Below are 19,505 nucleotides of genomic sequence, written 5' to 3'. Positions count from 1 at the left end.
CATCGCTCCTGTTATGAGCTTCACCTTCTCAAGATGTTAGACTGGTTTAGCAATTTCAAACCATTTCATCATTCCCACCCACATTTAAGTCCAACTCCCATGCAGACTTGTGTACATCGGGCCCTGCTGGATTTAACAGGCACAGCATCTTACAAATGTCTCACCTGCGGTCAGCATGACAGATGGGTTGCAGTTATTGGTGCAGCTTATAACGGCTGCGATGACCACGGAGCCGTGAGCCAGCTGGTACTCCTGTCCACCGTGGAGGAAAGGAACCCGGGTCTCCTGTTTTGCCTTGGCAATATGAAAGCCTTTGAAGCCCACCTGGAAAGAGGGAGAGGAGGATTTGCTCAGCTGGACACCATCTCAATGGTCATTTGTGGCTTTGGGAACATGCTGCTAGAGGTTATGGGTTCACAAAATAGTATTGTTCAGGAACAGATGTGCAAGTATCTTTTATAATCCAGAAATTGAATGATGACTGTCAAGGGGGTTGAATACTTTTGCAAGGCACTGTACTTAATTGATAAAGGACTGTCATTAAGAGTGTTCATGTAAGGACTTCTGGGTCAGAGGTCTGGCAAAACAGAGTAGAACTGTGAAGCTCTGCTGCTGATTTTAACGTTAATCTAATCTCATGTATTTAAAAGCTGTTCTTTTCTTTCTGGACTGCAGGTCACCTTCTCATCCAGACAGCTCTGGAAGTCCTCCTTCATGCTGCCGACAGACACTCTGTCCTGGGCTCGCTTTGGTCCGCTCACGTAGGGCACGATGGAGCTGAGGTTGATCTCGATCACCTGCACACAGAACAGGGATTTTCATTCACTCATCCTCATGTCTTCACTCTGCCAGCCACAGTGAAGGTCAAGCCACATTCAACATCAACTCTTGTCTGCAGGTACAAGGAATACGAGTTTGTGTGATGGTGTACTTTATAGCCTGCTTGCACGAAGGGGTAATTTCACACCCAGGTACGATTTTTACAGACGGATGTCAGTTATGGTTATTGTTGAACAAAATGACATAAACGTGGCCCTCAGCAAGAGCCCCACACAAAAGTTCTGTCCACACATACCCAACTTCTGCATTTCTACAAACAGACAAATATCACACAAAATATGGCTCACAAAGATTGTGGGAAATGTTGGCTTTTAGTGTGCACTGGGAGCATGAAAGGTAAAGGACTGAGGACTGTCTGTCCACATACATATACATGCACTTAAGTGGGCTGTTGGCAGTCTATAAATATAAGCTTATTTTATTTCCGCTTCCGATGTGGGAAGATGGCGGCGTGAATTCACGCTTGCAGCGGCCTCACCCAGTACCGTCCATGCAGTGTCTTTGTCCACATCTGCATTTAAATTTTGTCTTCGTTTGATGGCTGGGAGAGCTGGTGCTGGATCGGCTGGGAGAGCTTGGTCTGCTGCGTCCTGTGGGCCCAGGGACCACAGCCCTGCCTGGAGCTGTGCCCGAGGAGGTAACTACGAGGGCAGTCTGACAGGACGCGGAAGTGGAGCAGGCTAAGCTAACTGCTAGCCCATGCAGACTGGAAGTTCCGATAACACCAAGGGTGGTGTGGTGGCGGCCTCGCCTGGCGTTGACTGTGGTGTTTTTGGTGTCGTCGTGTGGAGAGGTGTGTTGAGGGTGTCTGGATGGGAGAGCTGGCATTGGATCAGCTGGGGGAGTCTGGTCTGATGCGTCCTGTGGGCCCAAGGACCACGGCCCTGCCTGGAGCAGTGCCCGAGGAGGAAGCACCCAGGGCGGTCTGACAGGGTGCGGAAGCAGGGCAGGTTAAGCTAACTGCTAGCCCATGCAGACCGGCAGTTCTGGCAGTCATCCTGGCTGGCGTTTGTTCCCTTGGACAGTGATTCTTTTTTTTTTAGTTTGGATATACGTATGTGTTAGTGTGTGTGTTCTTGAAGTTCTTGGATGTGTGTTTTGTGTTTGTGTTGCACTGCTGTGGGCTGGGGGAAACGACATTTCATTTAATTTCATGTACTTGCATACGTGAAATGAAATGACAAAGTGTTCCTGTTCCTGATTATTCTACCTTCACACTATTTGCACATGACATGATATGACCTGTACTGTCGGCCATCATATGACTACTGCTCACTGCTCCAACATTTCTGGATGCTGACACACAACAGGGCTCCCACTCCAAGTCAAATGTCAAACTCCCTGACCTTCACCGACTAAAAGGCTCAGTTTCCATGACCTGTAACGAATGAATGGAAAAACAGGCCGTCTTTGTGCTGAGCAGACAAAAACCAGCCACAGTATTTTAAACCCATCAATTTGTGAGCTTTATTTACTAGATCAGACGTTTTTGGTCCCAAACATAAGGAACGTTTTCACTGCTTAAACGTAGTGCGCAATTATGATCACACACAACTCGACCGACACAGCCTTATAAACAAACTGGCCTCATGCAGAACACTGAGCTACATGTCTTCTTAATGAAGTACCAAATGCCCTGGATCAACATTAAACACATGAAGTTGTGAAAACACTGCCTTTAACAACAAACTGTCCTGCCGACACACACACACACACACACACACACACACACACACACCTTACTGTTGTTGGTTTAATTTCTTTTATATTAGAGGGACGGCTCAGGTTGGACGGTTTGGAGACAAAGCAAGAGAGACAAGATTGAGATGGTGTGGACATGTGAGGAGGAGAGATGCTGGGTATACTGGGAGAAGGATGCTGAATATGGAGCTGCCAGGGAAGAGGAGAAGAGGAAGGCCAAAGAGGAGGTTTATGGAGGTGGTGAGGGAGGACATGCAGGTGGCTGGTGTGACAGAGGAAGAAGCAGAGGACAGGAAGAAATGGAAACGGATGATCCGTTGTGGCGCCCCCTAACGGGAGCAGCCAAAAGTAGTAGTAGTAGTAGTAGTAGTAGTAGTACTAGATGCTTTCAGGGGATAAATGCTCTGAAGGATTTTCCGTTTGTCATCAAGTTCATCTTATGTAGTTTTATGTGACTAGGCAATGAACGTACGATTCCCGACACGTTCTGCCTTTAATGCAAGTTCACCAGCAGGTTGCTCTGTGGCTGAGGCGTCTTTCTGGAGGCATGCTCTTTTCTCCCTTAGTTCGTCAGTCTCAGAGAGGGTTTTCCTTTTCATGTTTTGGTTTTCTGTTCCCCAAGATAAGAGAGGTATCGCTGTCTTGCTGAGGACGCAGACTGAAGTAAGGCCTTACTTAACACAACGTTATCCATTCCCCCCCGACCTCAAATGATCACACGCAAGACGCTCTGCACTGTCAGTGCTTTCCTTCACGTATTCAACCTCTATTTGTCTGTTGACTGAAAAACCTCTCTCCATTGTTGCATTTCCACGTGAGAGCGTTAGGAGGAGTGCCACAACATCCCAGTGCTCCGTAAACCTTCCTGCCACTGTTTGATAGAGTAGGGCATCTACCTGGCCTGTGGCAAGATTGAAGTCATTAAAATCTGCCGTTATCTTTAGTACAGTCTCACTGAGGAACATCCTGTACTGTTTAAGAAGATCATCACAACCACTTTCATCTACTCATTTGGTCTCAGTGAGCAGTTTGAGGATTCTTCTCAACTTGTTGATCTACTACTACTACTTCTACTTTCGGCAGCTCCCGTTAGGGGGCGCCACAGCGGATCATCCGTCTCCATCTCTTCCTGTACTCTGCATCTTCCTCTGTCACACCAGCCACCTGCATGTCCCCCCTCACCACATCCATAAACCTCCTCTTTGGCCTTCCTCTTCTCCTCTTCCCTGGCAGCTCCATATTCAGCATCCTTCTCCCAATATACCCAGAATCTCTCCTCCACACATGTCCACACCATCTTAATCCTGTCTCTCTTGCTTTGTCTCCAAACAGTCCAACCTGAGCTGTCCCTCTAATATACTCTTTCCTAATCCTGTCCTTCTTCGTCACTCCCAACATGGCCATTGTAACTCTACTTAATGGTCACGGCACTTTGACTGAAGAGGTCACTGTATTGTTTATAAGGGTGGGGATACTTGCAGTCAGCTGAGACTGAAGAGGTTCCTGTATTGTTTATGAGGGTGGGATACCTGCAGTCAGCTGAGACTGAAGAGGTCACTTAGATGATGATGAAACGTTTCTCTCAAATAACGTGTCCAGATGAACTGATTCACCTTTCTTTGATTTGCTTACCTGGATTATTGAGCATGCATAGTACGGTGCTATGCCAAAAACGGTCAACTAAGAGGATTTAGTCGCTCCACATTTAAAGCTGCCAGCAGTGTCACCATCTGGGAACATTCTTCTGGACAGAGACCCTATAAAAGAAATGTGCAGGGGTCCGGAGCATGTAGTGGCTCCTGCGGGCATGTCAGCCGGCTGAAGACAGTGCAGGAGCCAACTCTGGCATCGCTGCCACGCTGACTGTTCCATGCCACACGTTCCCTTGGCCCCGCTACAAGTACAGGGCCCAGCATTATAAGCTGACCCTACTGTGGCCATACAAGGCCCACAGTCAGCGTACCCTGGCGAAACACCAGGCTCCAGGCTCTTACAGACGCGTTCCCGCCCTGCTCGCCTGCAAGGCTTCCTCACCTCCTTTCATACTTGGTTCGCATTTCTGTGTTGGAGGGGAAGGGGGGGTGTGTTACATTTGTTATATAGGTAATGCTGCATTACGTATACTGTTTTGACAATGACATCTGTAAGTTGATTTATAATTTATGTCGTGAGCATCGATAGAAAAGTCTGTTTGATAATGTTGGTCTGACAGTGTTGTCTGGGTGTGATGTATGTTGGGACGTTTTTGAGAAGTGAGTCAAGTTTTGACACACATGATAATCAGTCTGACTCATTCCTCAGATACACAACACTCACCAGCCGACACGACCCAATGGGGGGGGGGGTCCCCCTTTCCTCTTAGCCAAGGGTTAAGATGATTGTGGGGGTTAGCACAACCAAAAACACAGCGATGACCCATGATCGCTAGCTAGCTTGTAGGTCCTGTGCACCAGCCGGTAACTGGCAGAATTTATAGTCATGAGGGAAGGACATACTCTATACTTTTGAAAAACTGTTTCATCGGACGCAAGATTAGTATATGCCCGAATGTAGGATGAATCATCAACTTTTTTTTTATTGTTTTCCCATAAATAAACTCTAAATAACATTAAGAATACCTACAAAATGACTCTTTTGTCACTACTGGGCCAGATACTAGCCTGTAGGTGACAATAAGTGAAGACGTGTGACTAAAAACAAACAGACATCTATTTTAATTTAATGGGAACTTGAACTATTATAATCCTAAATGTAGACTAGGCCTGCCGTCACTGTGATTTATTACCCAGTATTATAACTGCGATTGGAGTGACGAAGATGGGACGATTAGAATCAGAATCACTTTGTCATTTCATTTCATGTGCATGAAATGAAATGACACATGGTTTCACCAGCCCACAGCAGTGCAACACAAAGACAACAACACATATACAAAAACTACAACAACACATATATCCAAACTAACACATATATCTAAACTTAACAAAAAAATCACTGTCAAGGAGAATGAACGCCAGTCAGGATGACTGTTGGAACTGCCGGTCTGCAGGGGCTAGCAGTTAGCTAAGCCTGCCCCACTTCCACATCCTGTCAGACCGCCCTTGGTGTTTCCTCTTCTGGTGCAGCTCCGGTCAGGGCCGTGGGTCCTTGGGCCCACCGGATGCAGCAGACCAAGCTCCCTCAGCCGATCAAACGCCAGCTCCCCCAGCCAGACACCTTCGACACACCTCCTGCACTCCACACGACAACACTAAAAACAGTCAAGGCTAGGCGAGGCCACTGCCAGACCGCCCTCGGTGTTAGCAGAACTGCTGGTCTGCATGGGCTAGCAGCTAGCTTAGCCTGCCCCACTTCCACATCCTGTCAGACCGCCCTTAGTGTTACCTCTTCGGGCACAGCTCCAGGCAGGGCCGTGGTCCCTGGGCCGACAGACCAGTAGCATCTTTACGTTAAGCCTTTCTGTCATCTACTCTTATCACCCAGTCTCTGAAGTCATCATTCTGTAGCCAGAGCTCTTGAAATGTATGGCATGTTTCCTGGCAGTTTGCCTTCATTAGCAGGTACAGGAGACTGCATATCTTGACTTAAGTGATTGCCAGTGTTGACGAGCGGGAAGGGGATAAACGGGCACTGAAAAACTAAGTAACCATAACAACCACTCACGCAATATGGGAAACGCATGAAATAACCCGATAAAGAAAAATACTGCATGGAAAATATTACATTTTGATAAATGGCAACTAAACTTTAAACATCCATCCATTATCCGAACCGCTTATCTTGCTCTCAGGGTCACTGGAGCCTATCCCAGCAGTCATTGGGCGGCAGGTGGGGAGACACCCTGGACAGGCCACCAGGCCATCGCACAGGGCTCACACACACACACACACACACACACACACACACACACACACACACACACAAACATAATCTGCTGATATTCCATGACTTGGCCCAAAAAATGATCAAATCCCTTGACTTTCCAAGTTGGGAATAGACTTTAAAATTCAATGATAGCATTATGATTGATCCTTTGTGAATGAAATAATGGTCTGGAGCTGTTTTTCATGGTTTGGGCTAGGCCTCTTAGTTTGAGTGAGGGAAATCTTAATACTGCAGCATACAATGACATCCTGGAGAACTGTGCACTTTCAACATTCAACATTGTGGCAACAGTTTGGGGTAGGCCCTTTCCTGTTTCAGCATAATAACGCCCCCATCCACAAAGCGAGGTCCATAAAGACATGGTTTGCCGAGTTTGATGTGGAAGAACCTGACTGGGCTGCACAGAACCCTGACCTCAACCCCATCCAACATCTTTGGGATGAATTGGAACGCCAACTACGAGCCAGGCCTTCTCCCCAACATCAGTGCCTGACCTCCCTAATGCTCTTGTGGCTGAATGGGAGCAAAGCCCCGCAGCCATGATCCAAAATCTAGTGGAAAGCCTTATCAGAGGAGTTGAGGCTGTTATAGCAACAAAGTGGGGGACACCTCCATATTAATGCCTATGGTTAGCGTGGTCACCTCACAGCAAGAAGGTCCTGGGTTCGAGCCCCAGGATAGTCCAACCTTGGGGGTCATCCCGGGTCGACCTCTATGTGGAGTTTGCATGTTCTCCCCGTGTCTGCGTGGGTTTCCTCTGGGTGCTCCAGTTTCCTCCCACAGTCCAAAGAAATGTAGGTCAGGTGAATCGGCTGTACTGAATTGTCCCTAGGTGTGAATGTGTGTGTGTGGGCCCTGTGATGGACTGGCAGCCTGTCCAGGGTGTCTCCCCGCCTGCCGCCCAATGACTGCTGGGATAGTCTTCAGCATCCCTGCAACCCTGGGTAAGGTTAAGCAGTTTGGATAATGGATGGATGGATGGGTTTAAGAATGATATCAACCCAACACGGGGCTCGCCGGTTCGAATCCCCATGTTACCTCTGGCTTGGTCGGGCGTCCCTACAGACACAATTGGCCGTGTCTGCGGGTGGGAAGCCGGATGTGGGTTATGTGTCCTGGTTGCTGCACTAGCGCCTCCTTTGGTCAGTCAGGGCGCCTGTTCGGGGGCTGGGGGGGGGGGACTGGGGGAAATAGCATGATCCTCCCACGTGCTACGTCCCCCTAGTGAAACTCCTCACTGTCAGGTGAAAAGAAGTGGCTGGAGACTCAACATGTATCGGAGTAGGCATGTGGTAGTCTGCAGCCCTCCCCGGATTGGCAGAGGGGGTGGAGCAGCGACCAGGACGGCTCGGAAAACAGGGTAATTAATGGGCCAAGTACAATTGGGGAGTAAAAAAAAAAGTGAGATCAACAAGCGCATATCGGTGTGATGCTTGGGTGTCCACATACTTTGGCTATGTAGTGTATATCTGCTCATTGCTGACTCTCTTATAATTTACTTAGAATGAAAATGTCTGCTGCATCAGTAAAACGTTACTTTCAACCTGTTCTAGCAGTGTTCCAGCTGACTGAGTACAATGAAAAGTCTCCTGTATCTGTTGTGTCAGTTTGTGAGTCCAGGCCCAGTCTGTTATTGGGTAGAGAAGACACGATACCTCAGAATAATGGGGATCTTGTGACGGGTCCTCGTAGCTCCGGAACAGTTTCACAGCCTTCAAGTAAAACTCCAGTAATTCGAGTTTCTCCTGGCTGTAGTCTGGAGAGAAAAAAAAAAAATCAGAAGAGCAGCAGTGAGATACAAACTCAGACAATGCTGTGTGGAGAATACTGCTAAGAACCAAACCTGGATGTGTTAGACTCAAACTAAACTCACAGGTTAGGAGGGACTTGAGACTCAACCCACCCAAATAAACAACACACCACAGCATATCGTAACTGAAAGTGAACAGGAGGGAGACTCCTGGTGGATGCTAGCAGTAGCTGGAAGACTCACTCGTCTTTTTAAAGTGCGTGAGTGTGACGTGGTCGATGGGGAAGAAGCTGACAGTGGCGCTGTACTCAGGACACATGTTGGCGATGGTGGTACGATCCGAGACTGACAGCTGGGACACACCAGGCCCAAAGAACTCCACAAACTTCCCAGCAATCCCAGCTTGCCGCAAGTGCTGCAAAAATGAACAGAGCAGAACACAGACCCAGGTCAATACACATCATTGGAGGAGCAAATACTATAATTACTGTATTTGTTGTACTTAATAGTATTAACCATTGTATGTAAGTAGTCTGGCCTGACAGATCTGAGAAACTTGTATAGAGCTCTGATTGGTGCCAACCATATCTGGTCTGACATATACCGTCCCTTCCTCTCTGAGCCTCTTGTGTTACAGATTTCAACATCCCCTTCGCGACAAGAAATTCAACATTTTTAACTACGACAAAAAATGTGATTGCGCTCTTTAAGGTACATTTGACTCATTCAGCCAGCAATATCAAAGATTTGCAAAGAATATCTATTTAATATTTGCAATGGTGATGGACGAGATCAGGCAGGAGTCTCCATGGACTATGATTTTTGCGGATGACATTGTGATCTGTAGTGAGAGTAGGGTGCAGGTTGAGGAGAGCCAGGAGAGGTGGAGGTATGCACTGGAGAGAAGAAAGTCAGTAGGAGCAAGACAGAATACCTATGCGTGAATGAGAGGGAGGACAGTGGAAGAAGAGGATGCAAGAAGTAGAGGTATTGAAGGTGGACGAGTTTAAATACTTCAGGTAAACTGTCCAAAGTAACGGGGAGTGCAGGAGAGAGGTGAAGAAGAGAGTGCAGGCAGGGTGGAGTGGGTGGAGAAGAGTGTCAGGAGTGATTTGTGACAGAAGGGTACCAGCAAGAGTTAAAGGGAAGGTTTACAAGATGGTTGTGAGACCAGCTATGTTATATGGTTTGGAGACAGTGGCACTGATGAAAAGACAGGAGGAGGAGCTGGAGGTGGCAGAGATGAAGATGATAAGATTTTCACTGGGAGTGATGAAGAAGGACAGGATTAGGAACGAGTATATTAGAGGGACCGCTCAGGTTGGACGGTTTGGAGACAAAGCAAGAGAGACAAGATTGAGATGGTGTGGACATGTGTGGAGGAGAGATGCTGGGTATACTGGGAGAAGGATGCTGAATATGGAGCTGCCAGAGAAGAGGAAGGTCAAAGAGGAGGTTTATGGATGTGGTGAGGGAGGACTTGCAGGTGGCTGGTGTGACAGAGGAAGATGCAGAGGACAGGAAGAGATGGAAATGGATGATCCACTGTGGCGCCCCCCAACGGGAGCAGCCGAAAGTAGTAGTAGTATTATTATTAGTAGTAGTATTAGTAGTAGTAGTATTAGTAGTTGTAGATAGATTTAATATTTAGTTTTAAAAGGGATGTCCTTGCCTGTTTGCCATCTGGTTATGTTAAAAGCCTGGTTTTTCAGATACAGCCCTTCGTCTGTAGGGGGTTAGCGTCAGCGACTACTGCATCGCTAGCTGTAGTGGGCCCAGTCAGGTCTTCTACACCTACAGCATAGTGCTGTTTTACAATATCCCTGAATAGATTGTGCTTGTTTTTCTTGTCTTTATAATTCAAATCACAAAGTCGACAAACGGTGACATTTTTTGATAATTTTGTCGGCACATCCTTAACGTTTCATGACTGGACACTTTTGGAGTAGCCGTCACCTGAAGTCCCGCCCACCAAAATAGCGACTGGTTTCTTCAAAATGGAAAAATCCTCCTGTTTCGCTCATTATCCAACTTTGGTAATGCCCCCCCCCTTGTCTCCTTAATTGTACTTGGCTAATTACCCCACTCTTCTGATCTGTTCCCGGTCGCTGCTCCACCCCCTCTGCTGATCCAGGGAGCGCTGCAGACTACCACATGTCTCCTCTGATACATGTGGAGTTACCAGCCACTTCTTTTCACCTGACAGTGAGGAGTTTCATCAGGGGGAAGTAGCGTGTGGGAGGATCATGCTATTCCCCCCCAGTTCCCCCTCCTCCCCGAAACAGGCGCCCCGACTGCCAGAGGAGGCGCTAATGCAGCGACCAGGACACATATCCACATTCTGCGTCCCACCCGCAGACACCCGACCAAGCCGGGGGTAACACGGGGATTCGAACTGGCGATCCCTGTGTTGGTAGACAATAGAACAGACTGCCACTCCACCCAGACACCCCTGGTAATGGGTTTTTAATTTAAGTTTCCTTTATTAATCCCCTTGAGGAAATTCAGTTACTGCAAATTAACCCATCCTAGGTGTGATCTGCCACCTACATGCTGTGCTCCATCCTGAACTCCAGTTCTTTTCCTGTTGCCTTGCTCAGGGGCACAGACAGAAGTATAAACCCTAACATGCATGTTTCTTTTTTGATGGTGGGGAAACCGGAGCACCCGGAGAAAACCCACCGCAGACACAGAGAGAACATGCAAACTCCACACAGAGGACAACCTGGGATGACCCTCAAGGTTGGACAACCCCAGGGTTCAAACCCAGGACCTTCTTGCTGAGGCGACAGTGCCAATCAGTGCGCCACTGTGCTGCCCTACCTACTATTTGAAGAAGGGTCTGGCTGGCAAGGCTAGTGTGTTAGTAGTAGTAATTACTGGCCTGACAGATGTACCCTGCACTGTACTGTCTCACTAGTACAATGCTCCTGACACTTCATGACTGTGTACTCACATGTGTACAACATCATTTCTGTCTGCATTCATCAAAGTTCACATCTAGTGTGTCAATTAAATATTCCAATTTATGAAGGAAGTCATGCAGAGTGGTTACCTTAGTGATGGCCAGGACGATGTCTATGGAGGTGGTGAGTGGGTTGATGGAGCCCACCAGCTTACAGCCCACCACCTGGGGGAGGGGAAGGTACACGGGCTGGCCCAGCATCACCGCTTCCGACTCAATCCCACCAACACCTGACGAGACAACATCAGAGAATAAACCTACGGTCCTGAAGATTTGCATGCAGTCAAATAATTCTATTTCTGCTGTATTTGCATCATCGTGTAACTGTGGTTTGGATCAGGGCTAAAAGAAGAAGCTGAACTGTAGTATACCCCAGCCTAAGATGCCAAGGCCGTTGATCATGGTGGTGTGGGAATCGGTTCCGATGACGCTGTCGGGGAAGATGAAACCTGCATCCACCTGGATGACTCTGGACAGGTACTCCAGGTTCACTTGGTGGTACGTGCCCACGTCCGGTGGAACCACGTTTACCTTTTTAAACGCCTTAGAGCACCACTGTCCAGTGGTGGGTGCAGGGTGGGAGGAGGACAAAGAAGAAGACGTTTCAAGTTTATTTGTTTGTAAGTTAGCTCTCATAACTCAAACCAAAAACTGATTTCTTAATTCTGGCTCTTTTTTTACAAGATGGTATATAAACCTTCCTGTTGTGAAAGCTTTCAAGCTTTTTTTTGCCATGAACCAAACGTTTTTTTGTTTGAACTTGACAAATTAACCAATTACAATGCAACTTGCCACCACCTACACGTCAAACCTTCTCAGTGACACGTTCTGCTAAACGTTCATCTGTGGAGAAAAAAAATTAGCCCTTAGTTTTGCTGATACTGAAATATGCTGACTTTCTTTATCTAGAGTACATTTGGCAGAGTACTCTATGTAGACTGTTTTCACTGTGCCCTGTGCTGTAACGTCTGCACAAGGAACTATGCCGAGGGGATCAAGTTCCAGTTTCTGACCCAAAGGTGAGGACAAAAAGAGAAGTTGATGATCAGCCAGGTGACAGTTAAACTGATGATGTCATCATCAGTTTATTCTGAGATAGAGAAGGGGAATATCATTTGAAAGGGAAATTAAACTTCAAGAAATGATGTGTTTGTATAACTTTGAAGAGCATGGGCATTTCAATCTGTGGGGTAAAACTATGGAAGTCTGAGCATGGAACTCAAACAAAGTACAAACATTACAGGGCGTCCGGGTGGTGTGCTGGTCTATTCTGTTGTCTACCAACACGGGGATCGGCAGTTCGAATCCCCATGTTACCGCCGGCTTGGTTGGGCATCTCTACAGACACAATTGGCTGTGTCTGCGGGTGGGAAGCCGGATGTGGGTATGTGTCCTGTTCGCTGCACTAGCGCCTCCTCTGGTCGGTCGGGGCGTCTGTTCAGGGGAACTGGGAGGAATAGTGTGATCCTCCCACGCGCTACGTCCCCTTGGCGAAACTCCTCACTGTCAGGTGAAAAGAAGCGGCTGGCGACTCCACATGTATGGGAGGAGCCATGTGGTAGTTTGCAGGAGCAGAGACCGGGACGGCTCGAAAGAGTGGGGTAATTGGCCGGATACAATTGGGGAGAAAGGGGGGGGGGATAATCTGATGTTGATGGCGATATGGAGCCCAATGACTGCTGGGATAGGCTCCAGCATCCCCGTGACCCTGAGAGCAGGATAAGTGGTTTGGATAATGGCTGGATCGATGGTCTATGGAGATTTGTTCACCGAGTTTGATGTGTGGATTTGTTGATCACTTCACATTATTGGTATTGGATCACCTGTATGTTATGTCCTGCTTGTATACATGTTCCAAATAAATCATTATTCATTCATTCATCCATCAGGTATTAGCTTATTTCTACTGAACCAATCAGTGATATTCAGCCCTGCTAGCTCCCCCTACAGGGTCCGGGAAAAGGGCAGCATGTCTTGAGGTTGTCTAAACAGGAGCTCCTGGACCTGTTTGAGAATGGTTCTGCTGGTAATGGAAACATTTTCCCAACTAGTGGGCTCTGTTTGTCGGCATGGGGCAGTACAGCACTGGGTGGCAGTAGAAAAAGGGGCAACTGTGTTCTGTGTGTGTGTGTGTGTCTGTACCTTAAAGAACTGGAGCCTTTCTTTGTTCCGGATAAGTTCCAGTTCCTGGTTCTTCAGGGCTGTTTCGGGTCTACAGAAAAAAAAAAAAAAGAAAAGAAAAAAAAAGAGGGTGTTTTTTTTCCCGCCCTATCTTAGAGATAGAGAAAACTGAATCTGTTCACTGTTACACATTAAATGGTCCGAGTCCTGCTGACATACTCAGAGACCGGCTGCAGGTGGAAGGGGCAGAGGAGGGGTGTGTTCTCGATCTGCTGGACAGAGGTCGAAGGTCGCCCAGAGGGGGTGGGGGGATCACTACAGCTGGTTTTTCTACAGGAGTTCCGCTGACCCCCACACTGCGAGCCTCTGCGGGGCAAAGGTCTGAGAGGTCCCTGGGTCTGGCTCCGAGTGTCCCCTCCACCTGGGTTTGGAGCGTTCTGTATGGCACTGAGGACAGAAGATTATTATTATTAAAAGGGCTGGTACGGGAAGGACAGAGCAGAGTGTACACCACATGACCTTAAGAACAACAAATCTGTTTATGGGCCTAGACACACCAAACTGACATCAGAGACCTAGCAGCGACGAAGGCCAACTGTTGCATCACCTCACGTCGCCTGCGTCTGGGCCAAAAACCAGCACTTGAACACACCACAAAGACTACAGCTGACAGCTAACTAGCATGTACATTCTGCGCCTGCGTGAGAAGAAATAACTCTCCACACCAGCAGGTGGTGGTAGTCTGTATTCGTCATTCAAAATGTGAAACCGGAAGACCCAGGACTGCGGATATACAATCTGTAAACCAAGCAGTGTTTGCTTACCGTTTTCACCCAACTCTCGCTCACTACAGACGGTGTGGTAATAACGCTACTTCTAATCACTACAGACGGTGTGGTAATAACGCTACTTCTAATCACTACAGACGGTGTGGTAATATAGCTGCTTCTAATGGAGAACATGTCTGATAAAAAGTTGCACTGGCGTTGTCAGCCCTTGGTCTTTTGGTTGTGGAAGAAGAAAGGCAGAGGCGGAGGTGAAAAGTAAGGAGAAGTTGCACTAAATGGGTGAAATCACGGATACTACAGCGACAGGCTCAAGGGGCTTTCCCGAACCCGTGTCGAGAGCTGGAGATAAATGAAATCTCCGAGTTTAAAAATTCTGCTCGGCTCTTTCCTGTTCAGAGCCTTCTGTGTGCGGCCTCTTGCCTTTGGCGTTTGCTTGCTTTCGTAACTTCCGTTTCTCTTCTCGTGCACTGATTCGCTAAACTGAACAGCCAATCAGAGTGATCTCTCTCACTGACGGGCTCCGCCGCTGATTCAACATGCTGAATCGGCCGAAAAGCTGCCGACAGGGGTCGGACTAGTGCCAACGGTGCGGGACACACCGCAAAAACTAAGGCCACAGACGCTCACCGATGGCTAGACAGTGGCTGATGGCCTGGTGTGTCACGGCCTTATGACACAGCTTCTTCTGGGGCAGTCAACCACCTCCTGAAGGTACTGATTAAAACTTACCGTTTAGTTCATACAAGTAATTGTAACGGTAATGTAATGTATCACATTTCATACAGTAGTTTCTAGACTGGTAAAACTAGTTTGCCTAACAGACATTTAAAACTCACCATTTACTGAAGTCTATCTGTAGAGAGTGGTCGACTATGAGGTCCGTGGGACATACAGGGTTGACCAAGGAGGGGTCGACACCGTGTTTGGCCACCGCATCTCTCATGGACGCCAGGTCCACCATGGCAGGAATCCCGCTGTGGGAGCCAAGCAAAACAAGGTTCAGACCTGCAACCTCTAGTGAAGTGAAAAAGGTAGTAAGGTATGAAACTAAAATCAGGTAGGGGGGTTGGGGGCTCAATTTCAGAGAGGAGTGTTTAGAGTTTTGAGATCACTACAAGATCCTGACCAGCGTAATTCAAGGTTTATAGTCTGAGAAGGATAAATTCTTTGATACTCACGTAAAGTCTTGTAGGAGGACCCGTGCTGGTGGGAACGGTACCTCGGCCTGGTTCTGCTGCTGCTGCCAGTCCAGAATGTTCTGGACATCCTCCTTTTTCACGTAAAATCCATCACACTTACGAATGGCCGCCTCCAGTAAGACACGGATGGACAAAGGCAGCTTTTCTACATGAGGAATCGAAAATAATTTAAATTTTCCCCACAGTAAATGACGCTACCTGAACCCTGAGCCACTGCTCATTACCTGTTCCCTGTGAGTCATTCAAAACCAGCAGCTAAAGTTCATTCGATGCATGAGTTGGCGTTTGCAAAAAAATTTAGAATTCATTTGATTTGCTAACTTCAACTGTTCATTCATTCATCTTCAGGTGCTTCTCCGGGGTTGGGTCGCGTCGCGGTGACAGCAAGCTAAGTAGGGCGGCTCTACTCCGAGCTCCCTCCGGATGTCCGAGCTCCTCACCCTATCTCTAAGGCTGAGCCCAGACACCCTACGGAGGAAACTCATTTCAGCCGCTTGTATCCACCATCTCACCCTTTCAGTCACTACCCAAAGCTCATGACCATAGGTGAGGGTTGGAACGAAGATTGACTGGTAAATTGAGAGCTTTGCCTTCCGGCTCAGCTCCCTCTTCACCACAACGGTCTGGTACAACGTCCACATTACTGCTGATGCTGCACCAATCCGCCTGTCAATCTGTTCCATCCTACCCTCACTCGTGAACAAGACCCCGAGATATTTGAATGCTTTCACTTGAGACAACTCATCCCCAACCCGGAGGGAGCAATCCACCATTTTCCGCTAGAGAACCATGGCCTCAGACTTGGAGGTGCTGACTCTCATCCCGGCCATTTCACACTCAGCTGCAAACTGCCCCAGTGGGCGCTGGAGGCCACGTTCTGATGAAGCCAACAAAACCACATCATCTGCGAAGAGCAGAGATGCAATTCTGAGGTTCCCAAAACGGACACACTCCTCACCTTGGCTGTGGCTTGAGATCCTGTCCATGAATATCACAAACAGAACTGGAGACAAGGGACAACCTTGGCAGAGTCCAACACCCACTGAAAATGTGTTTGACTTTGTGCCGAGAATGCGGACACAGCTCTCACTTTGGTTATACAAGGACTGGATGGCCTCTATTGTATTTACACTCATTTTGAAGCTTTTTTTCCCCCATGTGCGCATATCTGCACACACACATCATACATCCTGGGAGTCAGCAGCTGAGAAAACCAACCTGAAAAATGGAGTGTTCAAATAAATTACAGTATAACCCCAGCAACAGCTGAATTAGCCCCAGTTTGGCCCACATAAATACAAGAGAGACATCATCAAAGTGCAGCTGTATAGGCTGAAAGAAATGAGAGTGACTCATTCTCTTGCCCCTGTAATACAGCATGAAGGCTCCAGATAGACAGGTGGATCAACGGACACACCTTCACTTCTGAAGAACAATACCACTTTTCCACTGCATGGTACCGGCTCAACTCGACTCACTTTACTTTTCTGGTTTTCATTTTCCACTACAGATAAGACCCCCTCACGGCGAGGTCCCATCAGTCGCTTGTGGGCCTGTTGACTAGTTTTTCCTCCCTTCTCTACCAGCGGCCCATCAGTCAAGTCAAGTCAAGTCACTTTTATTTGTATAGCTCAATATCACAAGTTACAAATTTGCCTCAAGGGGCTTTACAGCGACACAACATCCTGTCCTTAGGGTCGTGACACACCAGGCCGACGGTCGGCCGTCGGCCAATGTTGGGCCGTTGGTGAGCACCTGTGTCCCTAGTTTTTGCAGCGTGTCCCGCAGCATCAGCGCTGGTAGGACCTGTCGGCAGCTTTTCAGCCAATTCAGCATGTTGAATCGGCGGAGCCTGTCGGTGAGAGAGATCACTCTGATTGGCTGTTCAGCTTAGTGAATCAGTGCAGAACATACATGCTAGTTGGCCGTCGGCTATAGTGTTTGCGGTGTGTTCAAGTGCTACTTTTTGGCCCAGACGGCAGGCGATGTGAGGCGACGCAACAGTCAGCCTCATCACTGCTAGTCGGTCTGGTGTGTCTGGGCCCTTGACCCTCGCATCACATAAGGAACAACTCCCTAAGAAAACCCTTTAATAGGAGAAAAAATAGGAAGAAACCTCAGGGAGAGCAACAGAGGAGGGATCTCTCTCCCAAGATGGACAACGTGCAATGGGTGTTGTGTTTACACAATTTACAGAATACAACATTGACAGAGGATAACACAGTTATAATAGAATTATAAAATTCATAGAAGTATTTTATTTAAAAAAAAAATCAACAAGACCAACTCAAAATGGCTTCTTCACGTGAATATTAGTGTAACTAAGTGCTTCGCTGAAAAAAATAATTTTTTATACGAATAGATGATCCATGCAAGTTTCACGAGTCTGGCTTTGGAATTTCCTTGTTATAAACACAGCTGGTTGGTTTCTCTACGACCAGTCTGCGGTCTGCAGGGTTTTCATGTCAACTTTGAGTATCGGCTCAGCTCGCTTTGAACCCTGACGAAGGTGGTACCAAATAAAAGTACCGGGTACTAATCCCCAGGTTTTACCCTATGGAAAAAAAAAGCGAATAGAGTCGAGTCGAGCCAGTACCATGCAGTGGAAAAGGGGCATAAAAGACGAACACCTGACATTTTGGAATTATGTTCATGTATAAATTTGTTTAAACGATGGAAATACTGGCCAAGGCACCAAAAACAATTGTTAAGAACATGTGGAGGAAGTGGTTCCAGACTAATAAAGAGGGAAGCATTAAGTCAGCTGACACACACTCACCGTATCTTGGATCATTGAGCTTCTGCAGATTGAAGAATTTGAGACCTCCATCTTTCACTGTGTCAATCAAATGGCTGTACGGATGCTCTGTAGAGGGCAGCAGAGTTCATGTCAGAAATACTACTAACGCTAGTCTGGTTTTCACAAAAATAAAGAGGTCTGGGGCATCCGGGTAGCATAGCAGTCTATTCCATTGCCTACCAACACAGGGATCACCGGTTTGAAACCCCGTGTCACCTCCGGCTAGGTCGGGCATCCCTACAGACACAACTGGCTGTGTCTGTGGGTGGGAAGCCGAATGTGGATGTGTCCCTGTCGCTGCACTAGTGCCTCCTCTAGTCGGTCAGGGCGCCTGTTCAAGGGGAGGAGGAACTGGGGGGAATAGCGTGATCCTCCCACGCACTACGTCCCCCCGGTGAAACTCCTCACTGTCAGGTGAAAAGAAGCGGCTGGTGACGCCACATGTATCGGAGGAGGCATGCGGTAATTGGCCGGGTACAATGGGGAAGAAAAAACTGGGGGAAAAAAAAAATAAAGAGGTTTATTCTAACAACCAAACCTAGATTTTCTTGCTTTTTCTTTACTTCTGTCAGCTGGACAAGCCTGCTTCTTTAGTGTGTAATGGGAAAAAGCAGTCCCCTACGTTTTCTCTCGAAAGCATAATTTTGAGAGAAACACAGTTGTTAAAATGAAAACAGTAGTCTGTATCAAATTGTTCCATGACGTCAGTATGCACCAAAAGTTGAACTGTCATTAGGAATTTTTATTCCTAATGACAGTTGATTAGGAATCCAGGTAAATTCAATAGTAGTGGGACAGATAAAACAAGATTTGGAAGTCCTGTTTAAACACAGCAGGCAGAACAGGTCCAAATACCAGTCATGCCGTACCAGAATGTCTGGCAGAGGAGAAAAGAGGCAAAACCATTGAGTGTAACAGATCGCTAAAAGATGGATTTTATCTTGTAGTGGCTCAACATATCATTCATTCATCATCTGCCGCTTCTCCGGGGTGGGGTCACGGTGGCAGCAAGCTAAGTAGGGCACTCCAGACCTCCCTCTCTCCAGCAACACCCTCCAGCTCCTCCTGGGGGATCCAAAGGCGTTCCCAGGCCAGATTGGACATGTAGTCCCTCCAGCGAGTTCTGGGTCTACCCCGGGGTCTCCTCCCAGTTGGCTGTGCCCGGTAAACCTCCAAAGGAAGTTTGCCCAGGAGGCATCCTGATCAGATGCCCAAACCACCTCAGCTGGCTCCTTTTGACGCGAAGGAGCAGCGGCTCTACTCCGAGCTCCCTTCGGATGTCCGAGCTCCTCACCCTATCTCTAAGGCTGAGCCCAGACACCCTACGGAGGAAACTCATTTCAGCCGCTTGTATCCACCATCTCCCCCTTTCAGTCACTACCCAAAGCTCATGACCATAGGTGAGGGCTGGAACCAAGACTGACTAGTAAATTGAGAGCTTTGCCTTCCGGCTCAG

At 47.7% G+C, this 19,505-nt stretch overlaps 1 protein-coding gene across 1 annotated transcript in view; it reads right to left on the bottom strand.

The window, feature by feature from the left end:
* ireb2 (iron-responsive element binding protein 2) overlaps positions 1-19,505 on the bottom strand; it is a 38,256-nt gene that overhangs the window by 15,124 nt on the left and 3,627 nt on the right. Inside the window, exons 2-12 of the mRNA XM_056281225.1 lie at positions 18,029-18,115; positions 15,229-15,394; positions 14,887-15,024; positions 13,482-13,709; positions 13,284-13,353; positions 11,513-11,696; positions 11,232-11,371; positions 8,420-8,591; positions 8,082-8,182; positions 681-797; positions 165-324 (exon numbers count right to left, since the gene is read on the bottom strand). Coding sequence (XP_056137200.1) covers positions 165-324; positions 681-797; positions 8,082-8,182; positions 8,420-8,591; positions 11,232-11,371; positions 11,513-11,696; positions 13,284-13,353; positions 13,482-13,709; positions 14,887-15,024; positions 15,229-15,394; positions 18,029-18,115 — 1,563 coding nt within the window. The remainder of the gene's footprint in view (positions 1-164; positions 325-680; positions 798-8,081; positions 8,183-8,419; positions 8,592-11,231; positions 11,372-11,512; positions 11,697-13,283; positions 13,354-13,481; positions 13,710-14,886; positions 15,025-15,228; positions 15,395-18,028; positions 18,116-19,505) is intronic.

The sequence above is a fragment of the Lampris incognitus genome, chromosome 6, assembly GCF_029633865.1.
Source record: "Lampris incognitus isolate fLamInc1 chromosome 6, fLamInc1.hap2, whole genome shotgun sequence".
In the NCBI taxonomy this organism is placed as follows: Eukaryota; Metazoa; Chordata; class Actinopteri; order Lampriformes; family Lampridae; genus Lampris; species Lampris incognitus.
This window is presented reverse-complemented; position numbering and strand designations above follow the sequence as displayed.